Source organism: Ovis canadensis, chromosome 5 (genome assembly GCF_042477335.2).
Source record: "Ovis canadensis isolate MfBH-ARS-UI-01 breed Bighorn chromosome 5, ARS-UI_OviCan_v2, whole genome shotgun sequence".
In the NCBI taxonomy this organism is placed as follows: domain Eukaryota; kingdom Metazoa; phylum Chordata; class Mammalia; order Artiodactyla; family Bovidae; genus Ovis; species Ovis canadensis.
The window spans coordinates 18,259,164-18,282,572 of record NC_091249.1 but is presented as its reverse complement, the minus strand read 5'-3'; the positions used below and the strand labels follow the sequence as shown (position 1 = coordinate 18,282,572).

At 56.0% G+C, this 23,409-nt stretch overlaps 1 protein-coding gene across 1 annotated transcript; it reads right to left on the bottom strand.

Annotated features, from left to right (window-relative positions):
- Nucleotides 1-1,381: 1,381 nt before the first annotated feature.
- On the bottom strand, nucleotides 1,382-17,494 carry ATP13A1 (ATPase 13A1). Its single transcript, XM_069590596.1, has 26 exons — nucleotides 17,081-17,494; nucleotides 14,850-14,939; nucleotides 14,580-14,770; nucleotides 13,119-13,191; nucleotides 12,777-12,932; nucleotides 12,618-12,687; nucleotides 12,434-12,540; nucleotides 11,801-11,930; nucleotides 11,640-11,695; nucleotides 11,097-11,223; nucleotides 10,877-11,014; nucleotides 10,677-10,797; nucleotides 10,136-10,293; nucleotides 9,675-9,850; nucleotides 9,492-9,602; nucleotides 8,344-8,469; nucleotides 7,459-7,567; nucleotides 5,799-5,998; nucleotides 5,620-5,716; nucleotides 3,789-3,949; nucleotides 3,602-3,716; nucleotides 3,288-3,484; nucleotides 2,293-2,435; nucleotides 2,027-2,138; nucleotides 1,802-1,945; nucleotides 1,382-1,718 (listed from the first exon to the last, which is right to left on the bottom strand). Exons 1-26 carry the CDS (start codon nucleotides 17,459-17,461, stop codon nucleotides 1,608-1,610), a joined length of 3,600 nt encoding a protein of 1,199 aa, XP_069446697.1. The 5' UTR covers nucleotides 17,462-17,494; the 3' UTR covers nucleotides 1,382-1,607.
- Between the last annotated feature and the right edge of the window lie 5,915 nt (nucleotides 17,495-23,409).

Below are 23,409 nucleotides of genomic sequence, written 5' to 3'. Positions count from 1 at the left end.
TGAGACTCTAACGCTGCCACTGGTCTGACAGGAGGTGGAGCTCGGGTGGTAACGTGGGAGATGGGGAGCCGCTGTAAATACAGATGAAGCTTCGCTTGCCCTCCTGGCGCTCACTCCTTGCTGAGCAGCCTGGTTCCTGAGGCCCAGGGCTTGGGGACCTCTGCCCTAACAAGCTGGGGCTGAAGACACTACTGGGGAACCCCTGGGAGGGCCCAGTCAGGGGTCAAAGCACCCTTCGGACCTCTCTCATGCACAGAGGGTACAAGGACCCTTGCTCTGAGCCCACTGAGAATCATTCCCAGCAAACTCCCCTACCCAGAGTGCTCCCCTTCCCCATCTGAGTGCCTCAAACAGTCTCAGGGGTCCCCTGCTGGATGGGGTCTGGCACCTCTGTTGTTCAGTTGCTAACTGGTGTCCGGCTCTCTGCAATGCCATGGGCTGGGAGACGAGCAGAGAAAACAGCAGGCACCTCTTCCCCTCTGGACACCCTGGCCAGTGTCCAGGGCCCAAGTGATGCTCACGGCCGGTCCCAGCCCTGTCCTCGCTCTGGCTTCCAGGGCTCTCGGTGGGCTGTGGGCCACACCCCCTCTGATGGAGAAGCCTGTTGGGTGGGTGGCTGAGGATGACCAATGAGGCAGGAGCAGAACAGGGTAGAGTCCCTCACCGAGCATCAGCGGGGAGAGGAAGCAAGCTGTCCAGAAGCCTGGGCTTGGGCTCCGTGGCCTGAGGTCGTCGCATGCAGCCTGTCAGAGTTATCAAAGGCACCCACACCTCACACTCTGGAATTTCTGACTGGAAATAAAAGGCTTCTTCTAGTTTTTTTTTTTGGCTGTTGAAAAGCGAAGAAATCTCTGACTGTGGCTCTTAGTTTTCACACCACCAAGTCCATAGCTCCTGAACTGTAGTGGGTGAACGCCTTCTGGAAGGAAAGACAGTGTCAGTATTGAGAGCCAGACTGCAGGCCAGACCCTGGCTAGGATGACCGTGTGCTGGTACCTGTGTGCTGCGGAATCCTGAGGGCTGTGACCCGACTCAGTATCTGTAATGACTTCAACTTCCTTGTATCTGACACCATGAGAGGAAGGCATGCTGTTATTTTGCATGTTACTTAAAAAGGAAAATTGCCACGATCCTAAGACTTCCCTGAGTGCCTGAGATGTCAAAAACGTGAAGCTGCGAGGCCATGGAAACGCTTACAAAACTAGGAAGTGCACAGAGGTCTCTGGGTTCTGAGCTTGGCCTGTCCAAGTGCCGAATGTGTTGCAGAGCAAAGTCAGAACCTCACACTGCCCAAGGCGGGAGGCAGGGGCCAGGACCTTCCTTGGGGACCACTCAGACCCTGACAACCCCTTCTGTGGCACACAGATGCAGGAGAGGCTTCTTAAAATCATCAATGCTGCTTTATTTACCAAAGGTGCTAGCCCAGGGCTGGTTCCGCCAGCCAGGCCCTCAGCCAGCCATAGGGGGGCAGGGTCGGGGGTGGAGGGGGGTGTCCCAGCTCAGTCCTGGTGGGCAAGGCCAAGCCGGCCTCATTGTGGGGGCAGTGCTCCCTCCTGGGCCCCTCGTGGGGCTCCTGCCCAGTGGCAGCAGGGGCCAGCACTGCTGTCTCAGGAAGGCACTTTCAGCTTTGGGGTCCCCAAGAAGAACTGCAGGACGCGGTCTGCCAGGAGCGCCAAGCAGAAGTCCAGGAGGAGGACCTGGGCGATGACCAGCTTGAACTGTGGGGCAGGGAGTGCTGGTGAGTCAGGTGCCCAGACAGGTCCAGGCTGCGTCCCGGGACCATGGCTACGGAGCGACTCACCTCCACAGGGATGTCCACGAGCCCAAACTGGCTGTTGAACTCAGGTGAGGAGCCAAGGAGCAGGCCCACAACGGCCAGGAGGGACACGGCCAGGCTCCACACCAGGGGCCTGTTCTCAGGCAGGCTCTCCATGAAGGGCGGGCCCTGTGGGGACAGACGGACGGAGAGCTGCGTCACGGGGGCCGAGGCTGGGCAGGGGGTGCCTGGACAGGGGCCAGGCCTCACCTTGTAGTTAATGGCGAAGGTGGCCATCTGCATGGCCATAGCCATGATGTACACTGTGCTGTTGACCAGGCTCGGCTCAAATTCTTTGTACAGGTCCACAAACTGCTCCTGCCTGCAGGGACACGGCGGGGGGGGGGAGGGGGGGAGGTCAGGGCCCCTTCGTGACCCCTGCTGCACCCCCAGAACCAGGGCTCTGCTGGCCTGCCCGCCCCAGGCCAAAGTCTGCGCGTGTCCCTCCTGCCCCCTGGCCCTGGGCGGGCACTCACTTCTCAGGGCTCCGGGCCTGGGCCTCGCTGTACAGGTAGACGAGACTCGCAAAGTGCACGCAGAACTGCAGCGTGACAGTGAGGATGGTGTACAGGTTGAAGATGTTGGGCAGGGGCCGCTCTCGAGACAGAGTCTTCAGGGGCTGCAGAGGCAGGCGGGGGGTCAGGGCCCAGGCTCAGCCTGGGGTCACCCACTACCCTGCTCGCTGGCAGGCCTTATGTAGAGAGTGGTCACTGAACTCTGGGGGTGGTAGGTCGGTGCCAGTCCCCTGCTCACTCCTCCAGCTGCTCAGTGCAGATGCCACGCCAGCCTTGCTCAATGCCACGTGCTATCACAGCGGTCTTACGACCCACCATGCCCCTGCTCTAGAATAAACGTAGAGCCCCCTGGCCCCACTACTGCTCAAGGCACAGGCATGGTCAGTGCAGACCGCTGCCCATGCCCTCTGGCCTCCAGGGCCTCCCGCACCAGCCCTCGGCCACCGCGACCTCTGTGGGGCTCCTGGCTGCTTCTCTTGCTCTTTATGCACGCACTTGAGTGTCGGCATCACCCAGGCCTCCCTGGCCGGCCCCGAAGCCGTTCCCCACAGCCTGTGTGGCCCCACTTGGTGGTGTTCTCAGCACTGCATGCTTTCTGAGTGGTCTTGATCATCGTTTCCCAAACCGTCTTGTCCTCACCTGTGTGGCCCAACTGAGACCCCAGCCTGTGGACAGTGCTGGACCAGAGATGCTACACTCTGAAGAACCCAAGTGGGCGCCCACCCTGCCCTCGATCTCCATCTGAAACTTGGAGCTGACAGTTCCCACCCCAAGGGTTGCTGCGCAGGTAAGTCAGACCTGTGGCTCCACCTGTAACTGCACGCCCTGGGTGGCCCAACTGTCAACTGATGGCCAACTGGCCTCTCAAGACCTGCAGGGCAGGAATCATGGCTCAGAGAAGCAGAGGGCACACTGGGGCTGGGGCAGGAGCCCCTGCTTTTCGGCTCCTGGCCCACCTTGGAGCGGGAGATGAAGAGGAAACAGCCAGCCAGCAGCAGCCCCTGCAGTGTGGCCTGGAAGTCGCTGAACTTGACGCCCTCCAGGTACAGGACACTCTGGCTGTAGGCCAGGATGAGCGCGTTGAGCGCCAGGATCTTGAACATCTGCAGCGTGGTCACCAGTGTGCACCGGCCCTGCTTGATCACGTGGCAGACTGCGGGGGGACGCAGGTGTGGGTGTGGGGGCCAGGCAGCGCGGGCCGAGGGGCGGGGCAGTGGGGGGGGGGGCGGCAGGCAGCGGGGTGTGGGGGGGGGCAGGCAGCAGGACTCACTGCACTGGATGGAAGAGAGCTTGGAGGTGAAGGGCGCGGCGATGCTGGCATCCCCCAGCTTCACCATGGGCGTGCTCTCGTCCTCTAGGTCCCGCAGCACCTGACTCAGGCGGTCCTGCGAAGCAGGCAGGCGGGTGAGACCTGACCACAAGGGGGCGCTGGTGCCCCTCCTCCTCTGGAGACTCACCCGCTGGGAGGCCAGCTGTTCCTCGGGGGCTGGGAGCCCTGACCTCTGCTTGGCAGCCCTGGAGGTGGCCCTGACTCCACTGTTGCTCAGGACGGGACTGTCCCGGGGCCGTCGCCGCCGTTCGACAACCCTCTCAGGGGCGTTGGCCAGGAGGGCCACACCTGGTGGGAGAGTGTCAGGGGCCAGAGCATGGGGCCTCTGCTCGACGCAGCTTGCCCGGTACCAAACCCCCCCATTTCACCTGCCCACCCACCCCAAGGAATAAGCACCTCAGAGAGCATCCATCCTACTTTCTACAAACTACTTATAGAAAAACGACAAGAAAAAAGCAATACCCAAATAAAGTATGTGACCCTCCAAAGAAAGTATGTGACTCTGCTGCTGCTAAGTCACATCAGTCGTGTTTGACTCTGTGCGACCCCAGAGACGGCAGCCCACCAGGCTCCCCCATCCCTGGGATTCTCCAGGCAAGAACACTGGAGTGGGTTGCCATTTCCTTCTCCAGTGCATGAAAGTGAAAGGTGAAAGTGAAGTTGCTCAGTCGTGTCCAACTCTTAGTAACCCCATGGACTGTAGCCCACCAGCCTCCTCCAGCCATGGGATTTTCCAGGCAAGAGTACTGGAGTGGGGTGCCATTGCCTTCTCCGTATGTGACACTACCTAGGTCCAAAGTGATTCCCAGAGAAGTTTATTGCCAAGAGTCATGCGGTCAAAAGCAGAGACATAACTTTGCCGGCTAAGGTCAGTCTAGTCAAGGCTATGGTTTTTCCAGTAGTCATGTATGGACGTGAGAACTGGACTGTGAAAAAGTCTGAGCGCCGAAGAATTGATGCTTCTGAACTGTGGTGTTGGAGAAGACTCTTGAGAGTCCCCTGGACTGCAAGGAGATCCAACCAGTTCATTCTGAAGGAGATCAGCCCTGGGATTTCTTTAGAAGGAAAGATGCTAAAGCTGAAGCTCCAGTGCTTTGGCCACCTCATGCGAAGAGTTGACTCATTGGAAAAGACTCTGATGCTGGGAGGGACTGGGGGCAGGAGGAGAAGGGGACAACAGAGGATGAGATGGCTGGATGGCATTGCGGACTCGATGGACGTGAGTCTGAGTGAACCCCGGGAGTTGGTGATGGACACAGAGGCCTGGCGTGCTGCAATTCATGGGGTCACAAACAGTCGGACACGACTGAGCGACTGAACTGAACTGAACTGATGTGGTCATGAGAACTGTAGTTGATGAACCAAGTAAGTATCTGAAACTCACTGAAAGAAGGTGGGGCTTCCCAGGCAGTGCTAGTGGTAAAAAACCCGCCTGCCAATGCAGGAGACCTGGGTTTGATCCCTGGGTCAGGAAGACCCTCTGGAGGAGGGCATGGCAACCCAGTCCAGTATTCTTGCCTGGAGAATCCCATGGACAGAGGAGCCTGGTGGGCTACGTGGGGTCGCTCAGAGTCGGACATGACTGAAGCAACTTAGCACACGTGCATGAAAGAAACGAAGTTAAATTGTCTTTAAATACCAACTTGCTATCTGTGCCGTGTGACACGGAATCAAGGTGGTTAACTCTCCTGGCTTTGGCTTTTGGTGCTCACAATGCCTGGGGGGAAGGCTGAACAAACCAAGTTGTGTCTGCCCCATGGAACCTGCCTGGGCCCCCACCACACTCTTCCCCAGGCACATGTATCCCTTCCTGGCCTTGGAGCCCTTCAGATCCCCAACCCCATCGGTCCCTGCCCCATCTCTTCACCACTGCCACCTTACAGAACTGGCTCAGTGGCGTTACCCTGACGGTAAGCCAGTGATGGCAGAAGAGCCCCCTCCCCCGACCTCAGGCTCACCCACATCGGCGTGCTTCAGGGCACCCACGTCATTGGTGCCGTCTCCGCACATGAGGGTCACGTAGCCCAGCTCCTTCAGGCTGGTGATGACAAACTCCTTTTTGGGGAAGAGATGGGCCGAGTGAGGGCTCTGTGCTGTGCCCAATGCCCCTCCTGCCCTCTGCCACCCCCGTACCCACCTTCTGTTTGGGGGCCACTCGGGCGAACACTTGCACGTAGGGGATGAGGCGAAGCAGCAGCTGGGGGTCCTCGGCCTGCAGGTGGGCCAGGCCATCGCCCGTGAGGCACAGCGCGTGCTCCCGGGCCAGGGTCTTGGGGGAGCCCTGGGCCAGGGGCTGTGAGACGCTGCCGTCGATGGAGCGCCACTCACACGGGCCACCTGCAGAGCCAGGGCCCAGGGTCAGGGCGGGTGTCAGCTGTCAGGTGGGCCCTCTCACCTGGACCCCACATAAGCAGTCCTTGTCCTCCTTCTCTGGAGCACCTTCTTACTCCTTACCCCTCCTAATCCAGGTCCACAGCAACCTGCCTCCTAGGCTCTCAGCACCCCACAGAGATCATGCATGGAAGGCTCTGATACAAAGAATAGGAAAACCTAGGGCCTAAGCCACTAGAGACTGCATGAAGAGGCCAGACCCAAACCCAGATAGTGTTTGCCTATAACGCTGCTCTCCTAGGCCAGGGCACCCCATGTCGCTTCCTCAGGCCACACACTGCTTGCTAGCCACTTCCCCTTTCTAGCTGGTGGGTCCAGGCTCAGATGCTGAGTGGCAAGGACGGCTCAGGGCAGTCTACCAGCCCTTGTGGCACTGGGCTGGCCCTGAGCTGTCTCAGCCTGGAGGAAAAGCAATCTCCACCTGGCTTGCTCTAGCTGTTTTGCTAAAGTAGCTTGGCTGGAAAGCTAACAGTCTTGGCATCTCTGGGCCACCCACCTACGATTTCCCAGGCTTTGGAAGAGCGCAGTGCCTGGGACTGGGACAGAGATCTGGGATATAACACAGACTGAGAGAAGGGCTAGGAGGCTCTGGAAGCCCCCTTGGCTGGGCCACGCCAGCATCCTCCTCTGTCTGGCCTGCTGCCTGGTGACACCCCTGCTGCATGCTGCTCCCAAGCCAAGCCCCGCACTGGGGGCCACCCTAGGGCATCTGATAGATTCCACCCCACCAGCTGGAGGTGCTGGACCTGGATTTGCATCTTGACCAGTCTGATTCTGAGGCACCACTCACAACCAGTTCGGTTACTCAGGAGACGCCAGAGACCATGAGCTCTGGACCTGAGTTCAAACCCTTAGCCACAGTGTCTCCAAATGACCCAGGTGGATGGATTCACTTCTGTTTCTTTATCTATAGAGCTGGGACCCCCAACAACTGATCCAGCTGGGTTCCTACGTGGTGCAGGAATGGCAGGCCCTTCCACGTGGAGCAGAAGGGCTGACCTGGTGAAGCAAACCGAAGCCTCTGCCCTGGGTCTAGCCACGCCAAATACGAGTACCAGAAGTCCCCGTGCTCTCAATGGGAACACTCAGGCAGTCATCCGGGCCCAAGGCGGGGGGAGACTACAAAACGCGGGCTGCTGTGAGTATAACCCATTGCCTTAAGACTGCAAGTCACCGCTGGTCCTGGAGCCAGGGGTCACCTGACGCTGCTGCACGGGCGGGGTGTGGAGTTCCCCGGCCGGGTAGCCCGAGTGTGCTCACGGGGCAGGACTGTGACCAACAGGCCTGTGTCACAGGTGCCGGAGGATGCCAGGCATGCTCGCTCAGGCTGGGCACAGGGGTGAGCCACCAGGTGGGAGCTGCTCTTGGACTCGAGGCCCCCCAGCTCACGAGACACGGGGCCTCACCTTTCCCCGTAGGAGGCTGCAGGATCAGCGTCTGGGCCTTCTCGATGAAGTGCAGCTCCCGAGCCACGTGGCAGGCAGTGAGTGGGTTGTCACCTGTGATCATGACCACCTGGGGAGAAGGCAGACGCTCAGGAGAGCAGGGCTCAGTGGTCAGAACTGCAGCCTGGAGACACGGGGGCTAAGCCTCTTCTAAGGAAGGCCGCAGAGGGAGCTCTTGGCCTCCTACTGGGGACTGGGTTTCCAGGAGCCATAATGTCTGGTAGCGGTTTCTGCAAACAGTATACGTATCTGTGTCTTTGTGAGGACACTCACAGCCTTTAATTATAACATACACCAAGAACCAGCCTTTGGTGTGGACCCTCTTGGCTTGGAGGCTGGTGATGGGAAAACGGGCCCCGACTGCTGAGGGCCGGGTGAGGACTAATCATATCAGTACCCCCGACACTTCCAGCTCATCTCCCACACCCTAAAACTGCAATCTGAACCCCCAACTAGAAAACACAAGCCGCGAGGACTGACAGCAAAGCCACCGGGACAGACGCAGCCTGTACGGATGTGGTCTCCACATTCTCTCAGCCAGTCTCAACTTTCCCTTAAGATGGGGTGGAACGGGGGAACAGCCCTCGTCTCCCGGGACGCTGGGGGCTGATGAAGTGAGGTGACAAGGGTGGGCGATGGGTCCTAGAGCATCCTCAAGATGGGTCAGCACGAGCGTGAGTCATGGTGGAGTTCAACCAAGAGCCACGCTTTTTGCTTCCAAGGCCTAGACGCCCACCCCTGGGCACCCCACGGAGGGCCAACTGTCTTCCACTGTCACATCCCCTCGGCAAGGAGCAGCCAAGGCCGCCACCCGGGGGCTGGCAGGAAGGGGGCCAGTGGCTGTACCCGATGGGAGGCATTCTGGATCTCACGGATCACGGCCTTGGAATCAGCCTTGAGCGGGCAGGAGACCACGATGAAGCCGACGAACTTGAGGTTGCACTCCAGGGCCTCCCGCTTGACCTCCCGGGCCTGCGGATGGGGACACCAGGGCCCTAAAGATCTGTTTCTCTCCTCCTTCCTCAATACCTAAGCTCTGACACGACAACATGCTGGGGATGGGCGTGTCAGAGACAGCCCCCTCCTTGCAGGAGGGGAACCTGAGGGTCAGAAGATGAGAGATGTGGGGAGGGTGAGGCGCCCTGGTGGCAGAGGGGCTGAGCAGTGGCTGGGCGGCCCTGGCCCCCAGCGGCACCTCTCTCCTCTATCACAGTCAACAGCGTGGCACAACGTCCCTGCGAGTCCACTTCTAGGACCAGAGAGTCTGGCCTCTCCTTTGATGACCACTGAGTGCAAGCTGACCCTCCTCACCTTGTACAGAAAGCAGAAAATCTCTGCTCTCATGGCGCTTGCCTTCTCCGGGAGGAGACGTGTAGTAAAGGCACAGAAACCAGAGCACCGAGTACCGTGAGAGAGACAGGGGGTGGGGCGGAGGGGCGTGGGCGGCACAGGGCGGGGTGGCTCTGGCAGATCTGTGACTAGGCTCTGGAAACAGAGGTGTGACCTGCTGCGCTTTCTGGAAGGATCTCCTGGCCACTGGGTGCAAGCAGATGAAAGCCACTTGGATGAGGGCCGAAGTGGAAGCAGACAAAGGAGCAGCGTTGGTGATGGGGGTGGGAGGAGAGCCTACACGGACGCGGGCTGTGACCAAGGGCTGGGGATGCCCCAAGACCATACAGTGGCCAGGTGGCTAGGCAGGGCAGGGGCGGAGCTGGGGACCCCAAGGTGCCCCAAGGCCTCTGCAAAGTGGGTGAGCATAGGAGGTGAGACCTGGGTGTGTTCTCCAGGGAGCAGCCCTGGATTTGGGGATGGGACGGGGTCCCGTAGGGGAGGGGGCGTGCTGGGGAGAAGAAACCGCAGACGGAGTGCCACCTGGGGCCTCCAAAGGTAGAGGCCAGGGAAGAAGACGAGGAAACTGTGGCTGCTCGTGGTGGCACCATAGCGGGTAGGGGGTGATCTGCACGGGGGTTGGCGGGGGGGGCCTGGGCCCTTACCTGCTGGTGAGTGAGGTGCCCCAGCTCCTTATACCCCAGCGCCAGAACTCGGGCTCCTTCCCGGGAAATCTCCGTGTGAATGTGGTGGTAGTCAGGCGGGCACTGGGCGAACTGCAGGGAACGCAGGGGGAGATCACCGACCGCCCTGGACCCCCCTCCCGACCCCGGCCGGGGCTGGCTCACCATGGAGTGCAGGGTTTCGGGGGCCCCCTTCACGGCCGCGATGTAGCAGAGATCGGTGGAGCCGAGCTTCTCATAGGAGGCGAGCACGGACATTCGCTTTAGGGCACTGGCAAAATGAAAGCGCTGGTGAATTTTCAGCCCCTGAGTTTTAATACTTCGGGGGAATACTTTCTCATCTGGAAACAAATAAGCACGAGTCCTGAGGGCCTTCGCCCGGAAGAGGCTGCCAGGCCCCCGCCCGCCCCCGCCGCGCCCTGCCTCCCTCCGTCCGTCCCGTCCTCCCCCCACCTCCACACACGGGGTCTGGCTCAGGGCGGGGTCAGAGCCGGGCGACCTGGGCACAGAGGCGAGCCTGTGCCACCCGCCTGGCCCTGAGGTGAACACATAGGCGTCTGACAGGTACCCGCCGCCTGCCCGGGGATGTGTAAGCTGGTGGCGTGCTGGCGGCCCCAGCCCCTCACCTCTGGTCAGTGTCCAGTCCACGGCCGTCAACATGGCTTTCTCCAGGGGGTCACCCACGAGGGTCCCGTCGTCCAGCTGCATGAGGGAGTGGCACGAGGCCAGAGCCCGGTGTGTCTCTATCGGGATGCTGGACACAGGGGTCACCTCCTTCCCGTCCCTGCGAGGAGGACCCGCTGCTTACAGAGTGCCGGGCATGGGCAGAGCCGCCCCTGGGGGTCAGGACGACGGGCGGGCCCCCACACTCCACTTGTCACGGGGCGGGGGGCAGCGGCGACAGTGCTAGGGTGTCACCTTGGTCCTTGTAGCGTCTGTGCCTGCTTCACGACGCCCCCAAGATCACGCGGCTGCCTGAGGCCCGAGCTGGGCCACGTGCCGCTGTCACTCACACTGAAGCTGCTGGGGGGACCCCTGGAGTGGGCCTCGGCGGGAGGGCCTGGGCCAGGCCCTCACTTTGAGAGCTCGGGCTGGGCAGCTCTCTGCCCCGAGTGCCCAGAAACGGCCCCGGTGGGCACCTGGTGACCCTGATGCCCCCGTGCTCACCGGAGCCCAGCCACACCGCGCACCACGAGGCTGTCACTGGTCAAGGTCCCTGTCTTGTCGAAGCAGCACACCTCCACCTTGCCAGCGAAGGGGATCCGGAAGGGCTCCGTGCAGTACATGTCTGGGTGGTGGGAGCCAGGGTCAGGGGCCCTGCTGGGCTGCAGCCCACTCGGCGCCCTGCCCCTGCCCCGGAGACTCACAGAGCTTGGCCAGGGCGATGAGAGAGGTGTTGACGGCCAGAGACAGCTCGATGGGCAGCTCAGGGGGCACGACGGAGGTGAGGATCAGCGTGCACTCCAGAAAGAGCTTGTAGCGGTTCCGGCTGGGGTCCTTGGTACCTGCACAGACAGGGCCTGCCAGTCCGGGGGCCTAGGGCCTGGGGCCGAGCAGATTGGGGGGGCAGGGGGTCAGGGCACTTACCTTCGATCCACACGTAGGCGGCTGCCGCAATGGCAAAGACCAGGAGGAAGAGGATGAAGATGAAGGTCTCCAGGTTGTTCGCTGTCACCCTCTTGACCCCAAAGAGAATGGTGCGCAGCAGCTTGCCCTAGAGGGATGGAGGGGCTGAAGGCTTTCCTGGGAGGGCAGCAGCCTCTCCTGCCCCCCGACTGAAGATGGGGGTCAGGGAAGGAAGTGGCTGTGACTGGGGCCAGGGGTTGAATTTTCCAGGGGAGAGCTGACCATCATCTTTCCTAAGGAATCCTTAAGCCACTTCAGTGTTTACTTGGCCCAGACAGTTTCTGATCCCCAGGTGTGCGGGGTCACAGTCTGGGGTCTCCACTAGAGCCCCAGCCAGGGAAAGCAGACCTGCCCTGGGACTTGTCTCTACACTTGCCCCCAGCCCAGCATCTGCTGCCAGAGCGCTTATGGTCTGCATGTTCTGGGGTCTGGAAAGGCTGCCACCTCAGCTGCCCACCGGTCGGCCCAGGTGCCACCCTCCTCAGGACGGGGCAGGTGCCACACCTGGGACGTGTTGAATCCGGTCCTCAGGACGTAGGCCACACACCCGTTGTCCACGGCTGGGGAGACAGAGAACGGCCGTCACTCGTGCCCGCACACCCCGGGCCTCTCTCAGGGCCGAGCAGACCCGGGGAGTGGGGGCCCTCCACGCCCGAGGCACTCACGCTTCAGGCCTGCGGCGGCTTTCTGCGGGGGGATGTGCTGCACGACTTTGGTGCCCCCGAAGACGATGTGGAGCCGGGCGTCGGCCTGAAGGTCCAACACCCGGCTGGGGCTGAGGTCCTCGATGGGCTCCTGGGGAGGAGGGGAGGATGGCAGAGTCAATGGCTCACCGCACCCTGGCCTCCGTGCCTGGTCGAGTCTGCAGGGAGCCGCCCGACCCTCACGGGACTCCCTATCCAACCTGGCGCGCGTCACCAGGGTCACGGCCCCGGCCTGTCTTCTTTCCACCTTCGTGCACAATACTGACTCCCTGGGACCCTGCACCAGCCCCACCCCGGAGTCACAGCTTCTACTTCTCCCTCAGCCCACCTCAGCCTGGGACCCCAGAGCGCCTGACTCCCCACTGACACTGCTGCCTCTCGTCTCCTCCTCACCACCCGGCTTCCCTTAGTCCAGGGTGCTAACCCGCCAGGAAAGCCAGGAGCCCCGTCTGTGCCTCCTTCGTCTCCCAGGCTCCGTCCCTCCTGGGTCTGAGCCCGGGCAGGACCCTGGCCCGTTTCCTCCCCGGTGAGTGTGATGCTGAGAGGCCTGAGTAGACGGAGGCGCACGCCCCTCCCCGACGCCCGAGCCGGCACCTTCATCTGGGGCACTGACTCCCCGGTGAGCATGGCCTCGTCCACGATGCAGCGGCCCCGCAGCAGCAGCACATCGCAGGGCACCAGGTTCTCCTGGGGGGAGCGGCCTGTGGGGAAGCGGGGGGGCGTTGGACCGAAGCCCGAGGCAAAGGCTCCCGTGGGGCAGAGCAGGACTGGGCCTCACCGATCGAGACGATGTCCCCGGGAACAATCTCATCGCTGGCGATGGGCCTCCACTTCCGGCTTCGGTAGACCTGGGCGGGGGCGGGGTGCCGTCAGTTCCGGGGATGCCCCCCAAGACCACGGGGACCCTCCTACCCGCCCACTGCCCCACTGGCTGCACCTGGATCATGTGGGGCTTGTTGCCCATCTTCCGGATCTCTGACATGTTCCGCATCTGCTGCTGCACCAGGGAGGCCTCGAAGGCCACCAGCATGGAGAGCGTGAAGACACTGTAGTACCAGTACTCGTCCAGACACCAGAGCCCCACACAGAACACCTGCGGGGCACGGGCCTGTCTGTCCCCAGGGACGCGGGAGACCGCCTGAGGCGGACTGGCTGGCAGGCCGAGGGCCACTCTGCCCATGGGCTCTGCCCACGAGGGCAGGGGAAGTTTCCACGTTTGGAGGTGGGCCGGGAGGGTTCCAAGACCAGGTGGGGAGAAGGGCCGATGCTGCTGCTTTACCTGGAACACAAAGAAGGGCGCCGTGGCTCTCTCCTTGAACAGCTCCAAGAAGTCAGGCACCACCATCTCGGCCCTGAAAGACAGACGGCGCACCCTGTTACGGGCAGGAGGCCCCACTTTGACTCCTCCACCTGGGGGCACTGAGGGCCTCCCTGGGCAAAGGCACGCTCCATTGAAGCCTGTCTTTTTGGCCGTGCAGCGCCGAGGCGGGCATGCTGACTGCCCCAGCCCTCTGCTCTGCAGAGCCCTGATGAAACCTCTGGATCTGCACTACAGGCACTTCAGGGAGCAGCCACACGCTCGGTGGGCTGGTGGAGACGAGAACCTGCCAGGTGGTTGGGGGAAAAGGCCAGGGGGAGGAAAGGCTGACTGTGGGTCGGGAGCCTTGAGGCTGCACAGAGGAGGCTGGGCAGCGCGGGGCTGTGGGGCACCCTGGGGCCTGAACCCCACCCTACTATGGAGAGGGGCGGTCTGAGCTGGGATTTCCAAAGATTCCTTGGATGAAAGCCCTGGAATTTGAGGAGAAGGGCTGAAAGGTGCGCTCTGCAGTACTCGGGGTGGTGGCTGGCTCTGCCCAGGGGACCAGGTCAACTTGGGCTGTCTCTGTTTGGCCCTGCAGAACTGCAGTGATGTCCAGGACGTGGGACTTGAGAAAAAGAAACTGCACCGTGGCTGCGTTGTGATACAAACTGAGCTCTGACCCGGACCGTCCAGGGTGCCTTCACCCAAGTGAAGGTGGGGTGAAACGGGCCACCCCAGGCTGCCGGCACGCTGACCAGGGTGGGGTGGGAGGAGATCAATAAATGCTTCCGGTAAGACTTCCGATTAGATTGCTGGGTGCGGTAATGTTTTTGTAATTTTTGAAAAGCAGCTAGGTCAAGAGGTAATTTCCTAGAGATTCTGAGGGTTTTCAAGTCAAGGACAATCACCACCAGGATGGGGGCTCTGAAGCCCAGCTCTGGTCCCACCCAGCCTGGTGTTGACAGAGGCGGTTCTGGTGAAGGTGAAAGGACAAAGTGCTAACAGAGCATCTGCCTTCCACCTGGTACAAATGAGCTGCTCTGATCACCGCCGTCTTTTTTCTTATTATCCCTCATACGCTGCTGGGGTACTATGAGAAGAATGACAAGAATTCACATCTATAGACAAAACTTCAAACAAAGACAGAACTAGAAACACAAGGCAAGGATGAACAGCCCCGGGCCAGGCTTCCAGCTGCGGGCCCTTCAGGGGGTCCTATCAGCAGGCAAGTTGCGAGAGGCTAGACTAGAACATCTTTCTCATAGGGCGCCTGCCGCGTTCACCTGGGACGTTTTGTTGAAAGGCAGACTCCCCCAAACCGTTGAGCATACACAAATGGGGCAGGCGCCATTAACTGGAGCAGGGACTCGGCCTGTGACTATAAGGCAGAGCCCCAGCCCTGTCTCAGCAGGGGCAACATACAAGCGTGCTGGGACTCACTTGTTGCTCCCAAACTTCTTCTCGGCAGCACGAATCTCCGAGTCCTCCTGGAACCCTCTGTTGCTCTGGTAGAACGAGAAAGCGTTTCCCACTGGAAAGGCCACGGGGAGAAAGCGCTTCTTCTCCAGGGCATCATAGGAATACTTGATCTTCTGGAATTCGAAGGACAGCACCTCCTGCCCGTCTTCGCCCTGTGGGAGGTGAGTCTGTGGCAGGGGCCCCTGGCCTGGGGACCCCATCTGAGCCCATGCCGGAGCTGGTGGTCCCTACCTCATCGCGATGCAGGGCCACGAGTTCGGTGGAGCCGTTGTTGGGAGTCGGCACCACCTTCACAAAGGTCGCTTTGCGGGCGTCGTACTCCTGTGAAAGGCAAAGCGCCACTGCTGAGCCCTCCTCAAGTCCCAGCTCCACATTCTGGAACATGCCACTGGGCTCTAGGTGTGGGCTTTGCCACACCCAGTTTACCATCGGGACAAGGGACAGCATTTCACTGGGCCTTTGGTCCCGCCCATATCATAAAGCCAGGGTCATGAACAGTGCCAAATGCCCAGGGCTCTGCTGACGAAGGTAAACTCCAACAGGAAAAATGCTGCCTGGCACGAGGTACACTCTCAATCCATGTGAGTCAGGCCCTGTCCCAGCCCACCTGGCCTGCTGCTCCCGCTGACCCCCCGCCGCCCAGTACTATTCTCACTGTGTTCTCCAGTGACAAGGGACAAAAAGGCTCATCCTTGCTTCAGCAAAGGGCACGTGCTGTTTTCTTCCTGCCTGGAGCGCATGGTCACACCGCTGGCTTTCGGCCTTTGCTCAAACGTCACCCCTCACCACCTCAAGCTCCCCCACAGAATCTGTGTCCTGGTTTTCCCTTTTGCACTGACTGTGGAGTTGCATCTCCCCCACTAACACCAGGAAAGCAATGCATTTTGTCTGTTTTATTTCCCCAGCACTTAAGACACAGAGGCACCGAATAGAGCTGCGTTAGTGCTTTCTGCTGTGAGCTGCATCCACTCCACGACTGCTCCACCAGAACCTGTGTTGCCCTGTATTTTGTTTTTGGGGGTGGGGGGCGTGCAGGACACAGCAGTGATCCTGAGAAGCAAGGCCCTGCCCCTCCAGGAGTTCATGGTCCCCAAAGCAGGCAGAAACTAACAACAAAAGACAGAACTACCAACCCTGGGAACGCCAGGTAGAAAGGTGCCAAGTAGTACATGGAGCCAGCAGCACGCCAGGTGCTCTGCAGATGGCGTCTCAGGTTCTTCTTACACTGGCACCCTGAGCTAAGTGTTACGGTTCTCACTTTACACTAGGGGAAACCGAAACCCAGAGAGGAGAAGCACACTTATCTGAGATCTCTGATGTAAACTCGGATCTGCCGGTCCCAACCTCCAGCTGTTGAGCTCTCCACTTCTGGAGAGGAAGTTAGTAACAGTCCCACTTTTCAGCTGCAGGCTAGCAGGCAGCTGTAAGTTTGGGGGTGTCACCCCCCAACTTCCCTCCATTCTTTTGTCCGTCACTGGGATCTTTCATTGCACTGACTGGAAGCTATCAATCCCAGAAGGTTTGGTCTCCCTTCTGGGATAAGAGATTTCAGTTTCTCAAAAGAGAGAATTCAGTTCATATTTGGAGTCAGACAGGTTGTAGGGTGGGGTTGTTGCTTCCCTTTCTCTTTCTGGAGCCCGTGGGGCTGTTCCCTTTCTCTCTTCTTTTAGCAAACAGGTCTGGGATGAGGGGAGGCTGGTTGGAGGCTGACCTCAGTCCCCATGGGTCCACACCGGCTGGTGTCATGAGGCAGGCCCAGAGGGCAGTGGACGGTCAACTGCTGAGTGGGCAGCGCTCATCCAGACCTCACTGCTAAAGGTCATGTGTACTAGCGTGCTGTTATATTCTGAGGGCGGCCCTCTTTAACATTATACCCTTGCAGACGGACATAAGGGTCTCTGAGCAGTTAAGTCACTTGCTCACAAATACCCACTGCTCCTCTTAAACGCTGCAGTTAACTGCGTTTCAAGCTCATTTCAGTCGTTGTGGGGTGGAGGCTCCCAGCACTGGCCAACAGGACTGATGCTCAGTTCTCAAGATGCACAGACAGGGATATCCATCCTACAGGTCTAGCCTCACACTTTGAAAAACAAGGTAGGAGACAGACAACAAAGAAGGCAGGACCGATTCTAGGAGACTCGTACTCGCTAGTAATGGGAGCTAGCAAACGGTGACATACGCTAGGCTCGGCGCTAAGCTTTTTACAGGGTACCTTATCGAATCTAATTGACCACACCAGGAAGAATTTCAGAGAAGGGAAGTAACCTGCGCCAGGGTAGTCCAGCTAAGTCAGTAGCCGGTCGGAATTCAGCGAGCAGCGCAAAAGGATGGAGGGCGCCTGGCGACGCCTGGGACCGGCTGAGGCAGCCCCGGCTGGGTTGGGGGCCGACACGAACGCAGAGGCTGAGATCCGCGGTGAGGCCTGACCACGGTTGTGGTCGGTCTCGGGCGCGCACACTTACCGGGGTGCAGGTGAGCGCGCAGTGCGCGTGCACGGACCAATGCCCCGAGAGGACGGTGAGCGCGTGCGCCAGGCAGATGGTGGCGAGCACAAGCAGCGCGGCCTCGGGGATCTGCGCCCAGCTGCTGCCCCAGCCCCAGAAGCCGGTAGCTGCGGAACCCAGCCAGGCCGGGTAGAGTACACCCACGAATGGGAGCAGCGTGAGGCGCCGCAGCAGCGCCAGCCGCCGGTACGGCCACACAGCGGCGACCAGCTCGTCGCCGCTCTGTATGAGTGCCGGCCCAGCGGCGAGGAGCGTGCGCTGTTGCGGCCTGGGCTTGGGCTGCCCGGCGGGCCGGGCCCCGCAAGGAACCGCATTGCCCACCGCTGCCTCCGCCGCCATCTTTCCCAGCGCCGCGCTCGCTTCCGGGCAGAGGCACCGGCTCACTTCCGATGTTTTACTTCCGGTAACCCCCGGGGGCCGCCATGACACATGGGAGGAGGAAGAGCCCGGGAAACGTAGGTATTTGTGTCTGAATTTGGCTGCTCAGGGCATCGCCATGACAGGCTGTGCCCGGAAGGAGACGCAGGGCACCGCCATGATAGAGAGGGCTTGAGATGACTAAAGCCGCCTACCTACTCTGCCACGCCGGATTGAGACCGGAAAAGACGAGGCAGGGTGGGCTGGGCGCCACCATGACAACCTAAACCGGAAGAAGCGAATTCTCTTCGGAGTCTGCACTGTCTGGGTCGGGAAGGGTGGAGCCTAGACGCTGCGGAGGCGGAACCTAAGAAGCGCCGGGGCTGTGTGGGCGGGGTTTATCATTGAGGGTGGAGCTTGTGTGGGTGCGGAGGGGGTGAGGCTTCCCTCCCCCCGGGCTTGGGTTTAGCTTGAGGCTGGTGAGCTTAGAGGGTCAAGACAGGATACAGTTCAGCTCAGTCGCGTCCGACTCTTGGCGACCCCATGGACTGCAGCTCGCCAGGCTTCCCTGTCCATCACCAACTCCCGGAGTTTACTCAAACTCATATCCATTGAGTTGGTGATGGCATCCAATCATCTCATCCTCTATTGTCCCCTTCTCCCGCCTTCAATCTTTCCCAGCATCAGGGTCTTTTCAAATGAGTCAGTTCTTTGCATCTAGGTGGCCAAAGTATTGTATTTTCAGCTTTAACTTCAGTCCTTCCAATGAACATTCAGGACTGATTTCCTTTAGGATGGACTGGTTGGATCTCCTTGCAGTCCAAGGGACTCATCTCCAACACCACAGTTCAAAATAATAAATTCTTCTGCGCTCAGCTTTCTTTATAGTCCAAATCTCACATCCATGCATGACTATTGGAAAAACCATAGTTTGACTAGATGGACCTTTGTTGGCAAAGTAATGTCTCTGCTTTATAATACGCTGTCTAGGCTGGTCATAACTTTTATTCCAAGGTGTAAGCATCTTTTAATTTCATGGCTGCAGTCACACCTGTAAAGAGGCATCATGTAATAGGTAATAATTACACACTCACAAGGGGATTCCCACGTGAGCATAGTGGCAAAGAATCTGCCTGCCTGTGCAGGAGAAACTGGTTCTATTCCTGGGTTGAAAAGATCCATGGGCTAGAGGACCCTGGTGGGCCCCAGTTTGTGGGGCTGTGAAGACTGGGCCAGGACTGAATCACTGAGCACATGCCCACAAGATTACTTCTTTTACATAAGAATATGAAAAATTGGTGTTTATTTACTGTTTCATAAATGCTGTTGTTTGAACAAAATCAGCATAGGACTAATAACGATGGTGATTAGTATTTCAATACTTGTTATTCAGTCACATCTGACTCTTTGTGATCCCATGGGCTGCAGCAGGCCAGGATTCCCTGTCCTTCACCATCTCCCAGAGCTTGGTCAAACTCATTTCCATTGAATCGGTGATGCCATCCAGCCATCTCATCCTTTCCCAGCATCAGGGTCTTTTCTAATGAGACAGCTCTTTGCGTCTGGTGGCCAAAGTATTGAAGCTTCAGCTTCAGCATCAGTCCTTCCAATGAATATTCAGGACTGATTTCCTTTAGGACTGACTGGTTTGATCTCTTTGCAGTTCAAGGGACTCTTAAGAGTCTTCTTCAACACCACAGTTCAAAAGTATCAATTCCTTAGTGCTTAGCCTTCTTTATGGTCCAGCTGTCCTGTCCATACACGACTACTGGAAAAACCATACCTTTGACTATATGGACCTTTGTTGGCAAAGTAATGTCTTTGCTTTTTAATACATTGTCTAGGTTTGTCAAAGCTTTTCTTCCAAGGAGCAAGCATCTTTTAATTTCATGGCTGCAATCACCATCCACAGTAATTTTGGAGCCCAAGAAAATAAAGCCTGGCACTGTTTCCATTGTTTCTCCGTCTATTTGCCATGAAGTGCTGGGACAAGATGCCGTGATCTTAGTATTTTGAATGCTGAGTTTTAAGCCAGCTTTTTCACTTTCCTTTGTCACCTTCAAGAGGTGGTCTAGCTTCTCTTTGGTTTCTGCCATAAAGGTGGTGTTATCTGCGTATGTGATAATATTGACATTTCTGCCAACAATCTTGATTCCAGCTTGTGCTTCATCCAGTTGGGCATTTTGTATGATGTACTCTGCATGTAAGTTAAATAAACAGAGTGACAATATACAGCCTTGATGTACTCCTTTCCCAATTTGAACCGGCCCATTGTTCCTTGTTTGGTTCTGTTGCTTCTTGATCTGCATACAGGTTTCTCAGGAGGCAGGTAAGGTGGTCTGGTATTCCCATCTCTTTCAGAATTTTCCACAGATTGTTGTGATCCACATAGTCAAAGGCTTTAGCATAGTCAATGAAGCAGAAGTAGATGTTTTTTTTTGCAGAATTCTCTTGCCTTTTCTATGATCCAATGGATATTGGCAATATCACAAGTCAATATCACAGTAATCCAAGTCAGAACCTAAACAACTAATGCTGAAGAAGCTGAAGTTGAACAGTTCTATGAAGATCTACAAGACCTTCTAGATCTAACACCAAAAAAAGAGATATCCTTTTCATCATAGGGATTGGAATGGAAAAGAAGGAAGTCAGGAGATACCTAGGGTAACAGACAAGTTTGGCCTCAGAGTACAAAATGAAAAAGGGCAAAGACTAACAGAATTTTGCCAAGAGAATGCACTTGTCATAGCAAACTCTCTTCCAAGAACACGAGAGATGACTCTACACATGAACATCTCTAGAATGATTACAGTCTTTGCAGTCAAAGGTGGAGAAGCTCTATACAGTCAGTAAAAACAAGACTGGGAGCTGACTGTGGCTCAGCTCATGAACTCCTTATTGCAAAATTCAGACCTAAATTGAAGAAAGTAGGGAAAACCACTAGACCATTCAGGTATGACCTAAATCAAATCCCTTACGATTATACAGTGGAAGTGACAAATAGATTCAAGAGATTAGATCTGATAGAGTGCCTGAAGTACGATGGATCGAAGTTCACGACATTGTATAAGAGGCAGTGATCAAGATCATTCTCAAGAAAAAGAAATGCAAAAAGGCAAAATAGATGTCTGAAGAGGCCTTACAAATAGATGAGAAAAGAAGAGAAGCAAAGGAGAAAAGGAAAAATATGCCCATTTGAATGCAGAGTTCCAAAGAACAGCAAGTAGAGATAAGAAAGCCTTTCTCAGTGATCAATGCAAAGAAATAGAGGAAAACAATAGAATGGGAAAGACTAGAGATCTCTTCAAGAAAATTAGAGATACCAAGGGAACATTTCATGCAAGTTCAGTTCAGTCACTCAGTTGTGTTCAACTCTTTGCAACCCCATGGATTGCAGAGATGGACACAATAAAGGACAGAAATGGTATGGACCTAACATAAGCAGAAGATATTAAGAGGAGATGCCAAGAATACAGAGAGGAACTGTACAAAAAATATCTTCATGACCCAGATAACCACGATGGTATGATCACTCACCTAGAGCCAGACATCCTGGATTGCGAAGTCAAATGGGCCTTAGGAAGCATCAGTATGAACAAAGCTAGTGAAGGTGATGGAATTCCAGTTGAGCTATTTCAAATCCTAAAAGATGATGCTGTGAAAGTACTGCACTCAATATGCCAGCAAATTTGAAAAACTCAGCGGTGGCCACAGGACTGGAAAAGGTCAGTTTTCATTCTAATCCCAAAGAAAGGCAATGCCAAAGAATGTTCAAACTACCTCACAATTGCACTCATCTCACAGGCTAGCAAAGTAATGCTCAAAATTCTTCAAGGTAGGCTTAAACAGTGTGTGAACTGAGAACTCCCAGATGTTCATTTCAATACTTAGTAGTACTACTAATAGAAAACGCATAACAATATGTTTGAGATAAATTTGTTTTGATATGTTTATAATTTTTTTCTGTCCTCCAATACGGTAGTTTATTTGAACTATTTTTTAAACTTTCATTGGATATTAAATTTATAGGTTTATATTGTTGCCTATTAAGGTATATACATGTAAGACTGCAAAAGGAGAAGAAAAGTGCAGTAGGGCTTGGATAATATTGTATGTTTAATTAAAAATATGACATTTCTATGTTTCCCATTTTCCACAGTAGGATACCTTTACTCTTTCAGTTTTGTTTCCCAGTAATGCTTCTTTGAGTGGACTGCAGTCATGAGAGCATCCTTTTCACAGGAACTCCCTGGCGGTCCAGTGGTTAGGACTCTGCTTTCACTGCATAAGGGCTAGGGTTCAGTCTCTGTTTGGGGAACTAAGATACTGCAAGCTTGGCCAAAAAAAAAAAAAAAAAAGAATGTTTTTTATTTTATGTGGTGATAAAACTGGCCCAGGCAGGGGTTCCCTTGTTGATCCAGTGGTTAAGAACCTGCCTTGCAATGCAGGTGACATGGGTTCGTTCCCTGGTTGGGGAACTAAGATCCCGCATAATGCTGAGCCTGAGCGCCAAAACTAGAGAGTCTGTGTGCTGTTTCGAAAGATCCTGCATGACGCAGGGAAGATCCTGGGTGCTGCAGCTAAGATCTGACGCAGCCAAATAAATAAATAAACATTACACACAAAAGCTAGCTCAGTCAAAGATTGCATCACTTTGGGATCCCCTGGTGGTTCAGTGGCTAAGATTCCCGGGGCCAGGGTTCCATCTTTGGTTGGGAAACTAGATCACACAAGCCGCAACTAAAGATCCGGCATGCCACAACTAAGACACAGCACAGCCAAATAAAGAAAAATAAATATTAAAAATGGTGACATCACTTTAACTCGCTCCCCTGCTCTTAGTAAACCCACAATTACACTGACTGTTGGTGTCATTCCACTGTGAAGACATCAAGCAAATATCCTCCCACCTGAAGCCGTTCAGCATGGATTTTACTAATTATTAATAGCAGCAACAAGCTTTTTGACTTGCAAGAATTCGTTTCTACTAATAGCTCTCCAGACCAGATTTGTTTTGAGACCAGCTGTTTGTCAGTCAGGTCTTTGCAGCCGATGATGACTCTGTAGTGAAGTCATCGTATGCCACTACTGGTGTCCAAGGTGTTCATCAGTTTTGAACACTCTGAAGGACAATTCCAGTGTTAACTTATTCCAGGTTAACTGTAAGTTAAACCTCCCTTGCTCAGGGAGAATGGTTTTAAAGTGTAGAGGTAACCTGTGAAATCAGAGTTGGATTCCAAATAGTTACGTTTTTAGGAAAGAAACAGTCTATCCCACTTTTATTGACTGCACGTTTCTGTTGACATTTTGAGTTCCAAAGCAGTCATACTTCAAAAAATGAGTCATTGTTTGTCGTATGAGCTTAAAACATTTTATTTCTGTGTTTATATATTTATGTTTGGTTGCACTGGGTTTTTGTTGCTGCATGTGGGCTTTCTCTAGTTGCAGTGAGCAGGGGCTACCCTTTGCTGCAGAACACGGGCTTCTCTTTTGTGAAGGCACACAGGCTTGTCTAGGCACATGGGCTTCAGCAGTTGTGGCGTGTGGGCTCAGTAGTGGTGGCACACGGGCTTAGTTGCTCCTCAGCATAAGGAATGTTCCTGGACCAGGCATTGAACCCGTGTCCCCTGCACTGGGAGGTGGATTCTTACCTGCTATACCACCAGGGAAGTCCCATATGAGTTTTTGTCACAACCTACACACGACTAACATGTCCAGCAACTTAGGGGTAATCAGTCCTTATCTGGGCTCCTTATGGCTTCTTTAAACAAGTGTTTTGGAGGAACAGCTTGTAAATTTCTGCTTTGCTATCACTGTGTTTTCATTCTAATTCTCATGCCTTTGCAAATTAGAGAAGGTGATTTTTCTTTTCTAAAACTTTGAAAATAGGTTTTATGGCAGGTCAACTTAAAAAAAAACTTTATTAGAGC

Excerpts from the sequence above, each read along its gene's own strand:
- ATP13A1 (XM_069590596.1), bottom strand. The coding sequence starts at position 17,461 with ATGGCGGCGGAGGCAGCGGTGGGCAATGCGGTTCCTTGCGGGGCCCGG. Across the intron at positions 14,771-14,849 it reads TGGCCCTGCATCGCGATGAG|GGCGAAGACGGGCAGGAGGT; the intron begins GTAGGGACCACC and ends CACCTCCCACAG. Across the intron at positions 13,192-14,579 it reads AAGAAGTTTGGGAGCAACAA|GGCCGAGATGGTGGTGCCTG; the intron begins GTGAGTCCCAGC and ends TCTGTCTTTCAG.